This window comes from Sturnus vulgaris, chromosome 1 (genome assembly GCF_052056855.1).
Source record: "Sturnus vulgaris isolate bStuVul1 chromosome 1, bStuVul1.hap1, whole genome shotgun sequence".
NCBI lineage: Eukaryota > Metazoa > Chordata > Aves > Passeriformes > Sturnidae > Sturnus > Sturnus vulgaris.
The window spans coordinates 136,325,627-136,347,983 of record NC_142243.1 but is presented as its reverse complement, the minus strand read 5'-3'; the positions used below and the strand labels follow the sequence as shown (position 1 = coordinate 136,347,983).

General features: G+C 45.9%; 1 protein-coding gene across 2 annotated transcripts; it reads left to right on the top strand.

The window, feature by feature from the left end:
- Positions 1-736: 736 nt before the first annotated feature.
- On the top strand, positions 737-20,416 carry RRM2B (ribonucleotide reductase regulatory TP53 inducible subunit M2B). Of its 2 annotated transcripts, none has more exons than XM_014879810.2 (9): positions 737-1,021; positions 5,552-5,707; positions 7,226-7,342; positions 8,274-8,407; positions 8,905-8,999; positions 10,945-11,078; positions 16,366-16,470; positions 17,557-17,670; positions 18,144-20,416. In XM_014879810.2, exons 1-9 carry the CDS (start codon positions 914-916, stop codon positions 18,294-18,296), a joined length of 1,116 nt encoding a protein of 371 aa, XP_014735296.1. In that variant the 5' UTR covers positions 737-913; the 3' UTR covers positions 18,297-20,416. The 2 variants fall into 2 exon arrangements, with proteins under 2 accessions (XP_014735296.1, XP_088011316.1); XM_088155190.1 differs by lacking the exon at positions 737-1,021 and adding an exon at positions 2,107-5,446.
- Positions 20,417-22,357: the final 1,941 nt, after the last annotated feature.

Here is a 22,357-nt window from a genome sequence, read left to right as displayed (position 1 = left end):
ATCAGATTTGTGGTCTGGTAGACCACAACCACAAGACAACTGGTAGGCAAGTCAATCTCATTTAATACTAATAGTAGGCTGCTTGTTGGTTTTGGTCCAGAAACTCATGCATTTTCCCCTTAAACCACCAGCAAACTTTGTATTGCACACATCAATATAATTTGTTTGTAAATGAGTCGATTTGATTTGCTCTACATCAGTCAGCGTTCCTCTAATTGCTTTGGACAAAAATCTGGAATCCCTGGTAGTCCATATGCTTGATATGAGTGGAGCTGTTGCTGGACGTAAAGATTAAGCAGCTTGTGCAGTTATCTCTGGGAAATCAAACTTCAAGAATGTCTCAGAAATAACAGTACTCAGGTACCAGCAGATATTGTTACTGTGAATCCATCTTTTCTCATTTACTGTTTGTTCCTGCTGTGCTTTTCAGTCACTTGCTTCTCAGGCACGTGTTTCTGCTCCTCAGAAAACTCCATGAAAGAAAACCAGAGCTGGTGATACTCACAGATCTCACCACGGAACTTTTCTTATCCCCTGCCCTGGTGAGGCTTGAGCGTCTCTCACAAGGCATTAAAAAGCCGCAGGAAACGGAGAAGCCCAGCTGGCCTGACTCCCCCTTCCCATGCTTGGGAATGGAGACAGGGGCGGTCCCAGTCACTCTGGCAGCCAGGTGCCTTTAAAAAAAAAATACCCAGAATTCTTAAAGACGCACGAATTCTTAAAGCAGCATCGCAAGTTACCTTTCTGGAAAGCGAACACTTGAATCTTTTGAAGCTCTCTCTGCTTCCAAGAAAAGAGAGAAATATCAATCGCACATTCACTGACAGGCCGTTGGCGAGCGCCTCCAAGCGCTGCAACGCCGTGTGTGTTATATAATTCCTGAGTCCTCCCCGGGGGAGGAGCGGCCTTGGCGATGGCCGTTCCCCCTTCCTCCGCCGCCGCCCCTCGCCGTGCAGTCCCGCCGGCCATGGGCGAGCGCCGGGGGCCGGCGGTGCCGGAGGAGACGGCGGGCCCGGAGCGGGTAAGGCCTGGCGGGGCGGGGAGCGAGGCGGGGCGGGGAGCGGGGCTGGCCCGGGCGGGGGCTCCGGGAGTGGCGCGGCCGCGGCAGCGCAGCCCTGCCCGGCCGGGCCCCGCGGCCTCCCCGCCCCGCCGGGCGCTGCGCTGCCTCTGGGGGGATCCCGGGCACCCCGGACCTGCTGCTTCCGACAGCCCTGGAAAGGGCACGGGCTCGTCCCCCCGCGCTCGGGGAGCGCTGGCAGCACCTGCGGGGGATGCGGGCCTCAGAGCGGAGGCCGCGGGGTTCGGGCAGCGCCGCCCCGGCTGCCCCGCGAGTTCTGCACCTGCCGGGCCGGGAGGGTAGAGCTCGTCCTCTCTGCCCCGAGCTGCCATAGAGGCAGGTGTGGGTGTTGGTGATGTTCCTGGCTTCCCAGGCCCTGTAGACCAGGAAAGCCTGCCCCTGGAAGGCGTCTGAGCTACGTTCTGGTGTCCCCCAGTATAACCGTGCTAAGCTAGGCTGAGGTGTTCGAGGAGAAAGGATCATCATGGCAGAGAAACCCAAGTGGTCTTCCTGAACCCTTGTGTTTCATCAAGTATCCAAAACCAGGTGTGCTGTATTAAATTCAAGTGTAAGAAACCACCTTACTATTTCCCCCTGAGCAGTGACACGCTGTACCCATAGTGAAGTGCATGGTAGTCCTGTGATTCCCTCAAGCATGTGGAACCAGCCGGTGTTGTGCTCCTCAGATGCTGTGCAGTGCATTCCTCTCTCCCAGGAATGGTGATGGTGTTCCCAATCCCACTGCTGTGCTGCCTAGGGCTGGCCTGAAAGCTTTGGGAGCTCGTGGGATGCAACTACAAGGATGTGTGAGGGTTCATGGTCACATACCATTGCGTGTGTGTTCCACATCACAGTGCTGGCTCTGCCAGCACCTTTAGCTTTTTCCTTGGCTACAGCTGATGTAGGGCATGTAACTGTGATACTTGCACATGTAGCCCAACAGCTGTAGCTGTGGGGTGATGGTTATATGTGTGTATATATGTTAATTATTTTCTAGTTTGCAGAATTTGAAATTAATGGAAGGCGTTTCAGTACCCCAAGGAGTTTTTGTTGTCCATTTGGTTTATTGTCATCACCAGAAGAGCTTGTCTCTCGCAGTTGCAGAATAACTGGGATATGATGTATTGGAGTGTGTCCAGCAAAGGGCTGGTGATTAAGAGACTGCAGCATCCGTCGTACAAAGAGAGGCCGTGAGTGCTGGGACTGTTCAGCCTGGAGAAGACTCCAGGGAATTTTGTGAGTGTGTGAAAATACCTAGTGGAGGGAATAAAGGAGACAGAACTAGGCTCTTCTCAGTGGTGCCCCATGGTGGGACTAGGGGCATTGGTCATACACTGAAGTACAAGAGGTTGCATTTACATGTAAGAAAACACTATTTTTTCTGAAGGTGGTCAGATGCTGGCACAGGCTGCTCACAGAGGTTGTGTGGTCTCCATCCTTGGAGATACTGAAGCCTCATCTGGATGTGGTGCTGGGAAGTCTGCTCTGGTTGACCCTGCTGGAACTGGTGGCCTGTGCCCGCCAGCTTCATCTCTTATATGCATTTGGATCACGTCGTCTGAACAGAACGAAGCACATACACATTATAAACTGGGTGCTCTTTGTCATTATGGTGAATGTTGACTGTTTTATGCACTATCATAGCATTAAGAGAAAGATCTGGGGTGCAGATCTAAGGTAGATCTACCTCTCCTGCCCCTCACACTCCTGTCAGTATCCCGTGTCCCTGGATCCAGGAAGGCAAGGCAGGGAATTCAATTTGCTCCTTCAGCACAAGGTGCTGACTGCTCAGAAGCTTCAGCAGTGATCAGAATGTGCCACACACTTGAAACTGAGTTAGAGAAGATGGGATTGTCTTGTAGCCACTAGCTGCATGCCTGCCTGCCAATTTAGAGCCTGTCTGTGAAAGGCTCCTTTCACAGCAGCCTGCCTGTGAAACCCCTCTGCACCCCTGAGAGTGATAAGGGAGGTGGGATATATAGGTTGAGCAGGAGGTTCCTGTATGGTATAGTCTCTGTGGTATAGTATGGTGTAGTCTCTGTGACTGACCTTTCCTTTTTTAAAATTAATAAAACCCAAACATCCAAAACCATCTGTTTAACAAAATACTGGTACAGTTTTTAAAACCACAGGCCAGTCAGCCTCACCTGAATCCCTGGAAAGATGATGAGACAGCTCACCCTGCAGTCTGTCTCTAAGCACATGGAAGTCAATCATCAGGAGTAGTCACCATGGATTCACCAAAGAGAACTCATACTTAACCAATCTGATTACCTTCTGTGATGGGACAATTGGCTGAATAGACAAGGGAGAGCTGTGGATTTTGTCTACATGGGCTTTAGCTAATGTCTCTCATGGTACTCTCATAGGCAAGTTCAGAAAGTGTGAGCTGGGTGAGTGGATGATGAGGTGGATTGAGCACTGCTGAATGGCAGAACTTGAAGGATCAAGTTCTGTGGATGTGGTCAGCATCACAGGTTTTGGTTTCAGGCTTGTCACTGGTTATGTCCCCCAGGGTTCAGTGCTGGGCCCAGTTTTGTTTAACTTATCCATCACTAACTTGGATGAAAGGGGCAAATGACTCCTCAGCAAGTTCGCTGATGGCACAATGCTGGGAGGAGCAGCTGATACCCCAGAGGGCTGTGCAGCCCTTCAGAAGGACCTCAGCAGGCTGGAGACATGGGCAGAGAAGAACCATCTGAAACTCAAAGGCAAAAGCAGGTCCTGCACCTGGGGAGGAATAACCCCAGGGACCAGTACAGGATGGGGCTGACCTGCTGGGAAGGCAGCTCTGTGGGGAAGGATCTGGGGGTCCTGGAAGACAGCAAACTGTCCATGAGCCAGCAGTGCCTGGGCTAACAGGGAACACTTTTGCAGTGTTTCCATTTTCAAGGATGTCAGCTGGTGCAGAAGCAGATGGAGTTGTTGGCTGGATGCCAGGCCCTGAGAAAGTATGTGCTGAGACAAGGTGCCCAACCTGCCAACCCCAAATTCTCCCAATTCCAGTGAGTTATTGTAACCATCTCAATGTCCTGGGAAGTAAAAAAGGTCTTCAGCAGAGACTCTGCAAGATGGTGTTGGGAAATCTGTCTCCTGTAATTGAGTAATATTTAAAAATAGAATAAAGTGGTAGAATTGTAACCCAGAATGTGATTCAGTGATTTATTCACTGGGCATCTATGGTATCTGCCAGCTATGCAATGTGAATGTATGTTTGGATTTTGTTTGTTTTTTTAAATGTGAATGGCATTATCTGTTTGAGAATATTTTCCAAACTGAAGTAAAGAATAATTTTTATTATGTGAGTAGTTACAAGCAGACTGGGTAGGGAAAGGACTTTGGCACCTCCAGGAAGGTAGAAATGGTGTTCAAAACCTTCAGCTCCCCTTCTCTGCTGTATTATATGGAACACCTTGCATACTGCCTGTGGTTAGTTATCCTCTACAGTAGTGTCAGTGGGATCTTGGAACCAGTTCATAAAGGCATCCTGCTGGCTGAACTTCTGATCAGTGAGTCACCAGCCCTTCTGCAGAGGTTGCTGCGTGCTGACTTGGCAGCTCCTCACAGCAGTTGTTTCTCGTAGGTGCTTGGTGACATGTCTGCAGGGATGCAGGGATTGATCCTGGGAGCAGATGTCCCTAGCTAGAGGTGGGGTGAAGGCTCTGCTCAGAGTGGCCTCTTGCTGTTTTCACTAGCCTGTTTCCTAAATATCAGCTGTCCCCACCTCCCCAGCTTGGCTGGGCTGGAACTCTCTGAGGCAGAGCTGTGCACAGAGCTGTTCTGGGAGTCCACACAGAAGGATCAGTGTGGAGATGGGTGACTCCAGGCAGAGGTTCTCCTGCTGCCAGCTGCTGGGAAGAGGCCCATTGGCTTCATATTGGCACTTGAGGGAGAGCCTCCATAGCAGCCTCCAGACTCGCACTGTTGTGTGGGCTGCCCTCACAGATTGCATACACAAACCTCCATGCTGAGACTGACTCGCTGTGGCACAGGGCTGTTCTCTGTCACTTGGCATTAGTTCCTGTGGTCTCAGGGCTTCCTCAAGGCAGTCCATTCAGGTCCTAAAGGCTGAACATATGGCAGATGTCTGGGAGGAAGCAGGGCAGTGAGCCTGATGGAGCTGTGCTGGTTGCAGGCTGCAGCACTGAGCTGTGACCTCTCATATATCTCCCCATGTGTGGTACCACAGTAGCTGGTATCTCCCATGGCAGATTTCCCCTCCGTGCTGCAAAAGGCTTTGTCTTTGGCACACAGGTGTTGGCACTTCCTGCCACTGGCACAGCTGGGAGGGGGTGTTGGTATGAGCTGTGCTGGGTAGAGCCGGGCAGACAGGCAGTGCTGCCGGGAGCACCGATGGAGGGCGAGGGGACACGGACCCCAGGGGGCCAGGTGAGTGCTTGTGACACAGGTGAACTTTCAAACACACCTTTGGGATAGTGTGAGGAGGAGGAATAAATAGTGGTAACTTGAACCAGAACTGTGCTTTATTTTCAGAGCTCGAAGTCGAGTGCTGCTGAAAATGGCTCTGACCTCGATGAAGAGCCTCTACTCAGAAAAAATCACCGCCGGTTTGTCATCTTCCCCATCCAGTACCCCGACATATGGAAGATGTATAAGCAGGCTCAGGCCTCCTTTTGGACAGCAGAAGAGGTGAGCCCTGGGCCAGTGGGTTTTGGCAAAAGGCAGTCAGACCACTGGGGTCCTGCCTCATCTTTCCTAGCTCTGCTGCTGGCTTCTGTGTTGCAAAGGTTGGCATTAACTGCATCAAACATCAGGTACCAACACCAAAGCAAAACTCCCTTCATTGGCAGTGGAAAGCAAGCTGCTTCCACAGGGTGATTCAGCAAAGCTGTTTTAGTTGCTTAGTTTAGGATGAAGTGGAATTATGTCTTGGGGTGCTTCTCTGGTTACAGAGAAATCCTAAGTCAGATTGCTCTGATTCGTGGTCAGATAGCTCCTGTGGTCTTTGCAACTAACTCCTTGCCCATTAGGATGCTCTGAAAAATTTCATGCTGTTTCTTAATATTAGGTACCTAAATTTCCAGACAGACAGTGTTAATCAGGATCACTTGCTAAAAATACCTGACTCCTGATTGCCCTAGTGAGATGCTTGCCCCATGTTAGTGCAAGCTCTAAGTTCTTTCCCAAGGTTGCTGGTTAGCTAGACCTGAACAGTGCTTGCTATGCTTGCAGCCGTGCCAGCCTCTGAACACTGCTCTGCTTTGGAGAAATCACCTGCCAGGGGAGCTGGTTGTTCTAACTCAGAGCTTATGCACCCTTTGCTCGTTTGTGGGCAGTGGTCTGCAACTGCAGAAGAGTGAGATGAAAGCACTGGCAGCCTCTAAATAGACCAGAAAGCTTCATGGGATGATGAGGAGCAGCTGTTTGTGGAGGTGGTATTTCATTGCCTGCCTGGGAAGCTTGCTGCCTTGTTGCAGCAGATCTTCATTTAAACCATTAAAGAAAAAGCATTTGAACTCCTGCCTTACCAGAATTTCCCTTTTGCTGTATTACTGGTTCCTTCTTACACTGTACTACTTTCTGTGGGTCCCCTGCATTTTTCACATCTGACTCCACTTTAGTGCTCTTTTGGTTCAGAAATCCTACAAACAAAAAAGGCTCATGTGAAGGAAGCTATGGTTTTCTCTCATGGCTGGGGTTTGGTCTGATGGACAAGAGCAGTTGCACAGCATTTGGTCCATACCATTCTTTGACAACATGGAGGCTGAACACCTGCCAAAGGCAGAAGTCCCTTCAGTCCATCTTTTGACATGCTTGGATATAGCTTTCTTGGAGTTTCAGCATTTATTCAAGTCAAGTTTAGGTGTCTCAGAATGAACTCTGGTTACTGGTGTATGTTCATATTTGTGACAAAAAGATACTAAAGCTTTTCAAAATCTCATTTGTTTATTCAATAGACACCGATTTTTATTCCAGATTACAAAAGTGTTAACTGAAGCAAGTACATGTTGTTACTGTTGCAGAGAGAGACAACAATACTGCAGTGTCTCTGTTGTCTTTTACAGTCACAAGTATTTAAATTCCCTACAAGTGAAGATTTGAAAGCAAATACCAAAACTCTGCCTCAGTCACTTGACTGGGCTGCTTGTTTTTACAGAACGACAGATGCAGAAGGACAATAATGTTTTCCTTTTTTCTTTTCATTAGGTTGATTTGTCAAAGGACCTTCCTCACTGGAACAAGCTGAAAGCAGATGAAAAATACTTTATCTCTCACGTTCTGGCGTTTTTTGCAGCCAGTGATGGAATTGTAAATGAAAACCTGGTGAGAAAGACTTAAAGGGGGCTTAGAATACTTAGTCATGTCATTGTCTTATTAACTTTACATTTTGGCTTTTTCACATTAATTCATAGGTGTATTAAGTGTGAACTTTTTTTTTTCCTTTCCATCTCACCTTTGTCAAGTGGAATAAGCAGCTTGTTTGTCTGGTAACAGTGTTTGAGTTAAATTGGGTCAGCTGTGGTCATCAGGGCTCCAAATCACATCACTCTGGGACACTGTTTTTAAGTTCAGCCCTGCTTGGCTGTGGGATGTGCATTAATGAATAAATTATTATAACCCCATATTTTTCCTGTACTCATGTTAATTGAAAAATAGGGAATACAGACCATGGCTGTGCCATGTGTTCTTCATTTTGGCAAAATCCGTTTTGTTCTCACTGAACGGCATCCTGGAATCTCTTAGAACTGTAGGTGGGTGCTGCTAAAAAGGTGGGGAATTTTTCCTTGATGATATCTGTCCTGAGCTGGAGAATATCTCATCCACTGGTTAGCAGTGGTATCTGTCTGCAAATGACCAAATTAAATCTCAAATGTTTGAATGTTTATAACATGTATTATATATGTGCATATATTGCATGAACATGCCTTATGTCATTCTGTTTATATTTTTAATTATGAACAAAATGTCTGAGGCTTTGTTCAGTAAGTGTTTAGTACTGCATTATTTTGCTGTTCTTCTCCTGTGTATGTGTGCCTTCATGCTTCAGCTCTTAGATATATTTACTTCTGGCTAGCTTGCTTTATTTTCCTCTGCACCACAGCTATCATATCGATATGTCTGTGAACAAAGTAGGACCAAACGGCTCCCATCCTGTCTCTGTAGCAGAGATCTGTTGTCTCTCCTGTTGAGGTCAGAGTAGTGTCATGCAGGACTGTCTTATTGTACTCATTGCCGTATTTTCTGCTTTTGGTAGGTGGCACGTTTTAGTCAGGAGGTGCAGATCCCAGAAGCTCGTTGTTTCTATGGCTTTCAGATTCTCATTGAGAATGTTCACTCAGAGATGTACAGCTTGCTCATAGACACCTACATCAAAGATCCCAAGAAAAGGTAAACCTCTGGATGTGCTACAAACCTGTGGGAAATCTGTCACTGAAGCCAGTTCCAAAGAAGCGGCCCCTGGCCAGCTTTCCCCTGGTTTATATTCTGAGCCTGACATCCCCTTTGGCCACCTGTGGTCTGCTGTCCTGGCTGTGTTCCCTCCCAGCTTCCTGTTCCCCCCAGCCTGCTCACTCGTGGGGTGGAGTTAGAAGCTGAAGAGTGCTGTAAACACTGCTTAGCCACAACTAAAACATCAGCACGTTATCAACATAATTCTCATTCTAAATATAAAACACAGCACTGCACAAGCAACTAGGAAGAAAATTAACTCTATCCCACACAAAAGCAGCACAGATCATCACCTCCTTTGGGTGGGAATGGTCTCTTTCTTGGGTTAGTTCAGAGCCTTGCATAATGGGATCCTGTCTAGTGGAGCTAGAAGGGACAGCCAGGGCAGATTTACATAAATCACTATTTTGATGTTTTGTCTCTGTTTTCTTCTGTAGGGATTTCTTATTTAATGCTATTGAAACAATGCCTTGTGTTAAGAAGAAAGCAGACTGGGCTTTGAAGTGGATTGAAGACCGAGAATCCACTTTTGGTGTGTAGCTTCTTAAAAACTTGTTCCTATTGCATATCATAAACTGACCTACTGTGAGTAAGCTGCACCCCTGGAACATGAAATGAAATTCTCCACAGATGTAGTGACTTCTGGGTCTCTGGTTTAACTAAAGAACTAGAAGTAACTTCTGGTGAGCTTGTATGTTTTTATCTTCAGCTAGAGAAATAAAGTAATGGCAGTGCCCCCTGCAATCATGTCATGAAAAATACTCTGTCTCTTTTTTGTCTTTGTACTGAGTAACCCAGGTTTCCTTAGTTTTTGCTTGTAGACCTTCTAGTTTTGATTATTTTGATTATTTCTTCTAGTTGGTTCTTTTTTTGTACTCAGTGTTCAGAACTGAACAGCTGAAGTTTTCATGTCCAGGTATTTTCTGTGTTCATGTTCCTATAGAGAAATCCATGGGTTTTTTTTGTAACTGAGGCATGACTGAGCCTGGGCAAAAAAGATTCAAGAACCATCTATTTCTGGTGTGTCTGGTTTGCTGTTGGGATCAGGTTTCTAGTTTTTGTATCTCATTTCAGAGCTGGGACAGTGGCTAAACTTCCATCAGCATGGTGCATCCTTAGCAGTGTTCTGCATTCTTACAGTGTTGAATTTGAAGGGTTTGCTGTAGCTGAAATCCATAATGGGTGCACTCCGGTGAATTTTTTAAAGCAAACATCCTCTGTATTTTGATAAAGTGTAGGAGATGGAGAGATTCAGCCTGGTGAACAAAATAAATCTGAACATCATTCTTTTGTGGCATCTGTTCACAGATCTTGTTTGAGATAGGTTCTTTTTTGTAGCTGTACATTGTTCTGTCTGGCGCTCCCACTGCCTCCCAGTCTGGCTTTGCTGTCTGTGTGTGGAGCCCCTTCATCATCCCTTTCTTTGGCTCCCAGCAGTGTGGGGTGTGCCAGGAATCAGAAGGTTTCCTAACTCCAAAAGCAGTGTGCTCCCTGCCCCCAAACTTCATGCATTTTATCCAAATACATTATCAGTCTTATGCTTCATTAAACCTATATTTTATAAGCAGCCTTTCTCCATTCCTCTATAGAAGTAACCTACGAGATTTTTAGTGTTGCTAGAGAAATTCTTTGCTTAATAACTTCTGTGATACTTCTAAGTTGGTATTGCTCTCTGTGCTTTTTTCCCCAATTTGAATTTTTTCACATGAGCCAGCAATTGGCATTTGTATCTCACAGAGGAAGTGGGACATCTGGCTACTTTGGGTTAATTTTTAAACAAAATTATGTGCAGTTCTTATTGGGAAAAGGCACCAGAACTTAGTGCCAAAGCTCTTCATGCTGGAACATACACAGTGAGCCTGGGAAGTTGTTTGAAGTAGTGTCCATGGAATGATGTGGCCCCAGTAAAGAGTCAGATGGTCTTGTAGTCTGAAGAAATATATTTGTGTAGAGAACAGGGGGAGCTGGGAGCAATAATGCCTTGCTTTCCTTGGATTAAAGATGGGATAACACAAATAGTATTTGTGTCTTGACTTACGTTCTGTAGTCTTTCACTCTTGTAAGAATATGATTTTATGTAGATTCCCAACAAGAAGAAATTGTAGTGTAGAGTTTTTTGTTTAATTTATAAGAGATTGGCCCTTTTCTCAGTTTTGGCTGTCAGTTACACAGCTGCTTTCCTGCCTTTCAGGAGAAATAGATAATGGAGTACTAATGTCTTGGCCACTTTGGACCTGTGGCAGTTTCAGTGTGTGCCTAGTTCTTCAGCTCTGGTGTGTTGCCTATGGCTGAGTGCTGTGGGGTGTGTAGACCCTCTGTGTGCCAGGATCTGCAGATGGATATGGTCAAAGACAGCATTTGGTGCTGCAAAGGGGATTGCTCCTCTCCAGCATCACTCTGTCTGGTGCAAATGGTGGATCTTGCTGATGAGCAATACAGCAATTTGTGTGTAACAAAAAATGTGTTATGTTAAACAGGTGAGAGAGTGGTCGCCTTTGCTGCAGTAGAAGGCATCTTCTTTTCGGGTTCCTTTGCTGCTATATTTTGGCTGAAGAAGAGGGGCCTGATGCCTGGATTGACTTTCTCCAACGAACTTATTAGCAGAGATGAGGTAATGTGGCATGTCCTACACACTGTTTGGGAAGAAAAGTGAGTTTCCAGGGGAAGGGTAGAATTATATTCCTGAAGAGCCTATAGTCTTTACAGAGGAAGGGGAAAGAAGCAGACTTTTGCCAATACTTACAGAATCATAGAATCATTTAGATTGGAAAAGACTTAAGATCACAGAATCAAACTGTTAACCTGCTACTGCCAAGTCCACCCCCAAACCATGCCCCTAAGTGCCAGATTCGTATGTCTTTTAAATACCTTCAGGGATAGTAACTCAACCACTTCCCTGGACAGACTATTCTAATGCTTGACAGCAGTTTCCATTATTTTTTTTGTAATATCCAATCTAATCCCTTGCTTGATGCAACTTGAGGCTATTTCCTCTTGTCCTGTCGCTTGGGAGAAGAGACTGACCCACACCTCACTGCAGCCTTCTCTCAGGTAGTTGTAAAGAGCTCAGGTCTCCCCTGAGCCTCCTTTTCTCCAGCCTAAACGCCCCCATCTCCCTCAGCCAATCCTCATAAGACTGGTGTTCCAGACCCTTCACTGGTTTTGTTGTACTTCCCCGGATAGGCTACAGCACCTCAATGTTCTTTTTGTAGTGAGAGGCCCAGAACTGGACACAGCACTTGAGGTGTGGCCTCCCCAGTGCCCAGTACAGGGGGACAGTCACTGCCCTGATCCTGCTAGCCACACTATTCCTGACACAAGCCAGGATGCCACTCCAGGTCTTTTTCCACTGGGCTGATTTCCAGCCACTCTGCCTAAGCCTGTAGCATTGCAGGGGTTGCTGTGGCACAAGTGCAGGACCTGGCATTTGGCCTTGTGGAACCTCATACTATTGTCTTCAGTCCACTCATCTAGCCTGTCTAGATCTCTCTGCCTTCCTAGCCTCCAGCAGATGAACATTCCTACTAAACTTAGTGTCTTCTGCAAACTGACTGAGGATGCACTCAGTGCACTTTACCACCGATAAAGATATTAAACAGGACTGGCCACTCGGGCCAATGAACACACACACATATATATATAGCATACATAGCATAACTGAGCTGTGGGGAGCACTTCCTGTGGTCAGCTACCAACTGGATTTAATTCTAACCACTCTTTTTGGGCTGGCCATCCAGCTGGTTTTATACCCAGCAAACAGCACTGATGAACATAAAGCCTGACTGCCCCTGGGTCCCTCAGCAGAAATACCTGTTTTTAAAGGGAGTAAACATAAATGCTGATGTCCCAATTGTGATTTAACCCCAGCTAGAAATCAAGCCCTATGCAACCACTCTCACTTCCCACCAGTAGGATCAGGGAGAGAATTGGAAGGGTAAAAGATAGAAAACTCGTAGGTTGGTATGAAGACTGTTTAATAGGGAAACCAAAAGTTACACACACAAACAAATCAAAACAAGTAATTAATTCACTGTGTTCCATGGTCAGGCAGGTGTTCAACCACTTCCAGGAGAGCAGGGCCCCATCAAGTGCAGTGGTGACTTGGGAAGGCAAATGGCATTACTCCAAATGTCCCCCCCATTCTTTCTTCTTCCCTCCACTTTATATGCTGAATGTCACATGGTCTGGAATATCCTTTTGGTCTGTTTGGGTCACCTGTCCCATCTCAGGACAGGGGTTGTGTCCCCTCCCAACCTCCCATGCACCCCCAACTTCCTCACCAGGGTGGCAGTACAGGAAGCAGAAAATGCCCTGGTTCTGTGTAAGCCCTGCTCAGCAATAGCAAAAACATGTCTGTGTGATGAGCCCTGTGCTCAGCACAAATCCAAAACACAGTCCCATCCCATACTTGAAGAAAATCAGCCCTACCCTGAAACAGCACACCAGCCAAAAGCAGCACACCAATGTATGTCATATTATCAAAAAGATGGATTTTTTTACATTGAAGGGGATGTTTGTTTTCCTGTGCTGTGAAGGGAAGCAAAGGCACAGCTGCTCAAGGAGTGGGGTGGAATTGCATGGTCCCCAGCTGCACGGGGAGCTGGCTGGAGCAAGGACCTGGATAGTGTGACTCTGGGACTTGCTATGCTTCAGGCAGGTTCAGGTGGGCTTGAAGTACCACTCCCCACCTGTCCCTGGCTGTGGGTCCCAGAGAGAGCCACCTGCATCCATCACCGAGGCTGCTGTGGCAGGTTGCTGCAGAACAACTTCTGCCATGGTCTTGTGTTGCTGCACAGCAATAGAATCTCCTGGGAGGGGGCAACTAGAGATCTGCCTTTGAGGAGAATGCTTCCTAACTTAAGATGTGAGGTGTCTGAGGGGCTGCCTGTCACCACACTGAATATGATAGACCATGTGCTTACAAGTGGCCCTTCTTTTCACTGCTTCCTTCTTTTCTTTTTCCTTGCTCCCTGCAAGCTGGCAGCTGTTGTTCATGGCTGGGGACTGTCCACTGCGCTACTTATGTTGCTGTCAGCACTGAAAAAGTAGAAAGACCAGTTTTGTATGCAGTGTAAACATGCTAGTGGTTGTAACTTAGCAGAGTTGGTCTTAATGTGTAAAGAGCTTTTTTATAATGGAAGTCATTTTCATGGGTTAGATAAATTGCTTTGAAATGAGACATCTTACAATATGTCTTTAAAAGATGATGAGTAAGGAAAAACAAATAGTTCTTCAGCCTTCACCTTCCATATGTCTTCTGTGAGTCATCATGAACTGATCCATTTGAGCAAGGCAGGATTTGTTTGTTGCAAGGATCACTTGCAGGTGAGTGAATGTAAGTGTACTTCTCTGCAGAGTCCAGCACCAAAAGACTAAAATTTTCTGGAGCTCTGCTGGCATAATTCCAATTGCAGTGCTGTTATGAAGATTAAAACTTGGTGCACAGAGCACCTGCATTGAAACCTAGTGGCTGTAAAAACAATCCACAATGGAAAACTACAAAGTGTTTTCTGATGCACCTGGACAGATAAATGATTAACGCTCAGTGTGGTTTTTGTGCTGTTGGCTCTGTTCCCAGGCTGTTCTTGGGCTGGTGCATCTCTGATACTTAAAGGTGCAAAGCTGGTGGGAGCACTAGTCAGCAGAGCACACGGGTTCATGGGGGAAGTCAGGCACGTCCTGCATCCTGCTGGTGATGTTGCTCTGGATAAGACCATGGGAAACCTTGCAGCAGGAAGCTAATGCAGTTACTAGAGAAGTGGATATTTCCCAAATTACGTTATTTCAGGCTGTTTCATGACCTTAATCACTAGAATTTTATAGCCTTTCCAAAAAGGTTTTCACAGAATTGTTAAGGTTGGAAGGGTCAACAGAGTCACCTGAAGCAGGTGACACAGGAATGTGTCCAGGTGGGTTTGGAATGTCTCCAGAGAAGGAGACTGCAATCGCCCTGGGCAGCCTGTTCCAGTGCTCTGTCACACTTGACGTAAAGAAGTTCTTCCTCATGTTGAGGTGAAACTTCTTGTGTTTTAGTTTACAACCATTGCTCCTCGTCCTGTTGCTGGTGACCACTGAAAAGAGTCTGGCACCATCCTCTTGGCACCTATCTGTCCTGGCTTCAGCCAAAGACAGGTTAATTTTTTACAGTATCTGTGAGGGGGTAGAGCCTGGAGTTGTGTGGCGTGGCTAAGACCTAATGTTACTGGGTGCCATTTCAGGTCATTGACCTGAGGGCAGGGGTGGGGGAAAGGGACTGCCTCTCCTGCTTTTGAGAAGAAGGGTGTTCCTTCCAGTGGGAAAAAATGTAATTGGGAAGAGCAGGTCGGTATTTGTCATGGGTTTTCCATGTAAAGAGCTTCTTTGTCTTACACATTTTGTGGTTCATATTGCTGTTACTGTTCCTTTTGTTACCTCGTTGTTTCCAGTATATTGTTCTTATCCATCCTGTGATTTTCACCTCTTGTGTCTCCATTCACAGAGCAGGAAAGGGCAAGGGGAAGCTGGAGGTGTCTTGGTGGGGGCAGGGAGCGAGCAAGTGGCATCTGGTTTGGGAGAGCTTTGGTGCAGGCACTGAACTGGGGAGTACCATTCCTAAAGCAGGACACCACCTTTGAGATAACTGCATGCATTAATGAGATCCCCTCTCAGTGTTCTTTTCTCCAGACTAAACAGGCCCAGCTCCTGCAGTCTCTCCTCATAAAAAAGATGCTCCAGACCCCTCATCATTTTTGTGACCTCTGCTGGACCCTCTCCACTAGCTCCTTGTCTCTTTTGTACTGAGGATCCTAGAACTGGACACAGCAGTCCAGATGTGACTTCACCAGTGATGGGCAGAGGGAGAGGATTACCTCCCTTGTCCTGCTGGCCACACTCTTCCCAATGCACCCCCAGATACCCTTGGCCCTTCTAGTCACAAGGGCACTGCTGGCTCAGTCAACTTGTTACCCACTGAGACTCCCAAGTCTTTTGCAGCAGAACAGCTCTCTATTAGGTCAGCCCCCAGGTTTTGTTTTGACCCTTGTTAATGATAATATTGGATTGTCTCGTAACCCAAGTCTGCCAAATTCTTTCTGATTGGTTTTCACTCTGGATGTGCCCTCTTGGTGTTTATTTGCTGTGATCACCACCTTGCAGTTGAGAGGAGAAATGGTAGCACAGTGCTACTTCAGTGTGGCTGGCAGTGGTGACTGTGGCTGAAGCCAGACCATCAAGCTGTACCCAGGCAAACCAAAGAGCAGCTGAGGTGCCTCTTGGAGCAGCTGTCTGGGGTTGCTTGTCTCCTGGTGTTTTCTTACCTTGGTGGGAGACTTTTCTGGAAATGCTGGAAAGAAATGCTGGAAAGGAACACAGTTTACTAGGCGCTGTGTAGGATAGCTGGTGAAATGAGAAGGAGGGTTTAGTTGGGGCAGAGATGAGTTGTTAATCTTGGGTGACTTTAATCTGGATCTGCCTTTCTGAAAATGCTTTTGGGAGAAGCAAGGGAAGAAATACTACTGAAAGAATTGAAATATCTCAAAGCGAAGAGCAGGCAAACAGCCTGTTTTAACTCACAAGTAGTTTTGCGGATCTTGATGTAGAAGTCTCTCAGCAAAATCATCCCTGATAGGAGGCAGAGACAAGCAAGACTCTGTAGGATCACTCACAATAGAGCAGCCCTCAGAAAAATTTTACCTGAGAAACATGGGTGCTGAACATTATTTTGGCATAGGTGGCATGTGCTAGATTCGAGATGTTACTGGGTTGTAAACTACAAGTCCACACTACATGTGATAACATTAAGGCTTTCTTAAAAGCAGGAGGTTGGGAAACTTCAACCCAAATGAGACTGCCTGAAAATAACAGCGAACTATGTGCAAGAGGGGAAAACTGACTGTTCTTTCATTGTTCTCTTATTTCAGGGTTTACACTGTGATTTTGCTTGTCTAATGTTCCATTATTTAGTGAACAAACCATCAGAAGAGCGAGTCCGTGAGATCATCGTTAATGCTGTAGAAATTGAGCAGGTAATCTTGGCTGTAACAACATTGTGGGCAGCACAAGCCCAGTCTGAGGTGTGAAAATAAATTAACTTCTGATTTTCTGGATTCCATGTTTGATACTTGGCTCAGGCTTGATCCCTGATGCATTATACTATTCTTTTCCTCCTCCTTAATGGTCACAGTAAGAGTCAGACTTTCTGTTTCAGTTGTTAAGCAACTGGGGATAGCTGAAGCTGGCAGCTGATATTCTCCTTAATGACAGAAAGGAAGAAAAGCTGTCTTATTTGATATTGATTAGACTAGTTCCAGTTGGAAGGGGCCTGCAGTAATCATCTAGTCCTACTGCAGCTATCTCTTAGAAAGGAGTTTGTTTATGTCTGTCCTTTCAGGATCTTTGTCTCTCCCTATTGTATTCACATCTCTGCTTGTCATCAGGAGAAGGAAGGGTCTGTTCTGCCACAAGTATCATGCTGTCTTCTGGCTTTTCCCGAGGTTGATGTCAGGTTCTTTCATGTGAAGTGCTGCCCTTCTGCAGACACAAGTTTCTGCATGGCTGAGTGTTTGGCAGGATTCTAGTTTTGTTTTCTTTCCTGTTGTCATGTAACTGCTGTGATGATGACAAATGCTCCTGCTTTGTCTCACAACACTGACAGATATGCATTGGTGCCTAAACATACACGACTGGGTTCAGCACCCATGTATATCACTGCCCTCTGATCTGTCATTCTCTAGTGGCTGGAAGCCAGGAAAACTGGTGATTTCTTGATCTATCCCTGCTCCCACTAGTGTGGTCTGTAGGTTTATTGAAGTTGGAGCTTAAGCTTACAGTGAAGCTTATGCTGGGGGATTGGAGAAAGGCAGATTAGAGGGGCAGCAATAAAAATCTTGTGCCTTTAGCCTTTAGTAATAGGCTAAAAATAAAGGAGGATACAAACAGTTACTGAAAACAGAAGATACTTGTTGAATTTAGCGATGCAAGTTATTTATTCAGACAACTTCCTGGGGAGCCTGGAACATCACAAAGTGTGTTACAGTGAAACACAGGTGTCTTCTCTCCTTTTTCTTCTTAAATTTAATTTCTCTAAATGTCATCTGTATTTTAACTTCTAGGAGTTTCTAACTGAGGCATTACCCGTGGGTCTGATTGGAATGAATTGCACACTGATGAAACGATACATTGAATTTGTTGCAGACCGGTTACTAATGGAGCTTGGGTTCTCAAAGGTAAGAGATGCAATTGCCCCAAATGCTGGCCTGCCAGTGCAGCCCACGAGAACTGTCAGCACAAAGCACTCCCTTGTCATTCTGAGCAGCAGGTCATATTTAGCACATGGACTTCCTGTGAGTGACAGCTGAAACTACAGCATTCATACCTGTGCTTCACTGTAAAAGAGCAAGAACAATTTAGGCCTTTGTTTCCCTTCAGCTGCTCAGCAGGTTTGTAATGGGAAATGTAAGCTGTGCTCAGATGCTGCAGTGCTTGAAGAATAACAAGCACCTTGCACAAGTGAACTTCACCACAGACCAGACTCCTGGGAGTGGCAGTGCTGAATTTGCTTAGATAGGTGTCCATAGATCCTACTGGATATTGCAACCAGAGGTGGTCTAGTTTGAAAGGGTTTGACAGGTTTTTTTGTTGTGGGGTTTTTAAAGCATTATTTCCCTTTGAGAATCACCAGTGTGTTTTCCTTCCTCAGGTCTTTAATGCAGAAAATCCTTTTGATTTCATGGAGAATATTTCTCTGGAAGGAAAAACAAATTTCTTTGAGAAGCGGGTTTCAGAATATCAACGTTTTGCTGTTATGGCAGAAACAATGGACAATGTCTTCACTCTGGATGCAGATTTTTGACAAACTGGCAAATGAATGGTGACTGTTTCCCTCTCCTCATCTCCCTTTATGCTGGGAAGTTGACTTAATTTCCTCTTATGGAAATCAGAGTCTACTGGGATATTTTTCCTAGATTTTCATGTTGTTTGTCAGAGGGGTAAATATATTTCTCTCTGTGGTATTTGACGAAAAAAAGGGGGATCATTTGTAAAAGATTTATATGGCTTTGTAAAAGGATGGCCTTTTTAAGATTCCCTTGACTCATCCGCTGTCAATGCTGTCTTTAAAGATGACATGGATGCTACTACTTTTTAAAGACTTCAGTAGTGTTTTAAGAAAACAAACTGCATATTTACCTCATGTTGTGGTATTTTAATCTGAAAACCAGATAAGGTATCACTCCATGTAAAAACATTGCTACAAATTATTTTCCTGTCTTCTGTTTTCATGTTTATAGATTTGGCCTACAGTAAAGTCTCTTCTGTTTTATCCTATTGCAGATACAGTAGTAATTGAATGTGGGAAGACCTTAATGAAATCTGAACTATGGAATAGTATTAAACTCAGGAATTAAGTGTAATCTCCCCTGGGTTCTGTCTGAAAAAAATGTTACTCTACTTGGAAAACTGATGGGTCTTGGTAGGCATTTAATTCAAATACATGTGAAAGAATCACAGCTTTACAGCTGTTACTGAATAGGTCAGTGGACTTTGAATGGTCCTTGAAAAGGCACACCTGTTAACAGTGGAGAAAAACCATATCCTGTAGTTCTTTGGCTTGTGCTGCCTGTTTTTCCTTGCTTCACTGATCAAGTGCCTTATTAAGCAGTCTGTACTCGTGTGTGTTATCATCTGACACTGAAACAGCCAGCTCTGGGTGTTGTCCATCTCCCCCTGTCATGCTGGGCTGTTTGATATTCTCCCCTTCCTGGTTGCACCTGTGGATGGAAGGGGTGAGAAGACGTTATTCCAAGGGCTTGTTCCTTGAGATGCTACAAATAGACTACTTGGGCTGTAAGGAAGCACCCAATAACATATGAAGGTACATCAAGTTGTGTTTGATGCCAAGCATTGGAACTATTGTCACAGAAAAGCTTCTGAAAGAAGGTATTTAACATTTCAAAAACAAACCCAGAAGTAGTATGGACTAGCAGCATCTTACAAAGATGGTTTTTGATTGTCTACCTGAAAACTGTGATTTTTTTGATACCACACACAGAGAATGGAGTGATTGAAGAGTAGCTAATGTACTGCAGTGGTACTTGGGGTGGAAGGGATGCTATTCAGCTATTGGTTTATTTGCAAATAGATAGGCTCTTTTTTTTCCAAGATGAAGTGAGTGTACCAGAGCTAGACAAAGGGTTTTGCTTTATTAAACCCAAGCATTTTTCACAATGTTCAGCATTTTGTGAAAGAGCTTTTGTAAGTCTTACTGTTGCAAACATCTTGTGCTGCTTTTGGTACACCTGCCATGAGCCAAACTGACAGCCCAGGGTTATCAGTGATGGGGTGGTGTAAATGTTATTTCCCTGCCAGCCCAGATCAGCCCAGATAGTCCTGAGTACTGGAATTCCATGAAAAAGGTCCACTGCCTTAGCATAGTTCCTAGTGGACAACTGTCCATGCTGTAAAAATAAGCAGCAAAATCGACTCTGTTCTTTTAGTCTCTGTAGAAGATCAGTATGTACTGAGCATGGAAATGGAACAGCTTTTTTTTTCCTAGAGAAGAGCCTACATAATTTGACATAAGGCTCTTGGAAGAGGGCAGAGGGGAACGTTGAGAATACAGAGAAAAGCTGGAGCTGGTGGCCCTCACTAACATCCTGGAGCTGGAAGAGAACTGAACTCAAAGGGAAAACCCAGTGCCTTTTGGAAATACTGAGTTGATAGGAGAGAAAGAGAAAAATATTGTAAATGGGTCTTTTGTTGGAACCTATTATACTACTGAAAGTACTGAAAAGCATTTATTTTGAGTCTTGTGAGTTATGATGAGAGTATAGAGAGTATTCTAATGTGAAACTGCAATGTGCTCAGGTTCTGTAAATGTATATGAGATACCAAAGTCTGGTACAACAGCTCCCACTCAATTTGTGTGTAAAATATGTGTGTAGTTTCAATAAAATTTGAGTGTGGGGAAGCCAATGCCTTCATTTACGAGTTACATGCTTCCTTGTGAAATCCAAAGTCATAAAATTGGGATGTGACAGAGCAAGTCAGAATTCACAGCTCTTGGGTTGTGGGAGAAAGTTATGAGTGCTCCATATATCGTCTTGCACTTTTTGGAGCTCCTGACTTGCTCTTTCTTGTTCCTGGAAATAGGTTTTACAGTCTAGTGAGCAAACAAGTGGATTTGGTGTTTTGTTTTGAATTAGGATTTTCTGGGTCAAGGAGAAATCTTTTGAGAGTCCGTAAGATTCAATGAACACTCCAAAAATGTATTTTCAATGGATGATAGGTGATATATCAAGGGCATCATGCCCTTGGGGCAGGCACCCTGACTGCCTGGGCACAGCATCATCGGGTTCAGGCCCTGAGCTGGGGCCAGCCAGGCACTGCCTGAAGCCAAGCACTGGTCACCTGGGGCTGAGCTGGCACAGCTTCACACCTGCTTGTGTAGGCACTCTCAGGACTGTCATTTCAATAATCATGTCACTGCAGCCTCTTTGTCCTTCCTTGAGAGAGGCATGAAGGGCAGAGAGTGCCTTCTTCCACCAGTGCTGGGCACTGGGCAGAAACCCAATGGGCCTCTGAGGGCTCTGTGTGTCTCACATTGTGGTCATCAAGCTTAAAAAAGCCTGATGGGTGTGTGTGTGTGGGAGAGAAGGTACAAAGCGTCCCTTCAGTGTACATGGTCTGTGTGCTCCGAGTTGGAATAAGGCTGGTGTGTGACTTTGCTGTAGCCAGTGCGACAGAGGAGGTGCTTCCTGGAGGTGTTTGTCTCGTGGTGAACAACAGATGAGTAGAAACCTCTCTTTGGTGGCTGCAGTAGGAGCTGAGGCTCCTAGGAAGAATACCCCTTTTAAATTCCAAAGTGGCCTCTGTAGTGGCATTGTTCCCATTCAAGCAGACATGTGCCTCCTGGCAAATCCCATGAGTTGGTGATCAGGAGCCACAAGCAGACACTGCACTGTGCTGTGGCTGTGAAACCACTGCTGAGTGCAGTAGGTCAGTGAGTATTCCCAGCCCTTGCTGGGAAATAAAAATGGGTGAAGGCAGGGCAGTTACCAACCTTTCTTAGTGTTTCTGGACTGGTAAGATTTTTCCAGCAGACGAGGATGCTGTGTGTATGTCAGCACCCTCGGAGCTGCAGCCAGCCCCTGGCTGGCGCTGTGCTGATCCATCACATTTCTTATCCTTGTCTTTGAATGATGAAAGCTTTGAAAGAGCAAGCGTGGCCTCTCTGCCGGTCACCCAGCCTGCCAGAGGAGCATCTTCCTTCTGGCCTTCCTAAAGGGATGATCTGGGCTGGTTTTTCCTCCTGGTGGAGCCCTTGAGTCAGAAAATATTAATGTTTCTGTCACTGTTATCTAGAGCTCCTTCTGGGAGTCAGTCACTGGCGATGCTGATGGGTTAACATTTCGTGTAGCCGAGTTTGTGTTTGCCAGGAGGATGTTTGTGTGCCTGGGGCTGGCACTGCACGGTGCGGGAATGCTGACGTGTGTGTACAGACTGCATTTGTGCATACGGTGTGCACGCCTGGCACACATCCCTTGTGCATACACACCAGCAGAGCTGAGGGGAGAAGCTGTTGGGTGTCAGGTTTTAGCAAACCCTCTCCCTGGAGCAGAAGGGCAAGGTGGACACTAATATTGCTATTAAGATGCTATTCCTGGTTTGCTGGCAGCTGCTGCCCTGCCCTGCTTCCCGCAGCCTGGACACAGACGGGCAGTGGTCCCATCCCATTGTACCTAATCTGGCTGTAGGAACCAGGGCTGCCCTGAGGATAGAACTGTGCTCTGCTAACTTTAGCTAAAGTTTTTTCAGCTTGAAATGCAGGTATATCTCGGGAATGGCTGGTTTTGGCCAGTGTGGAGCACACATTTCTGCTTTGAACAGTAACTTTGGCATTTGGCTGTTTGAGTG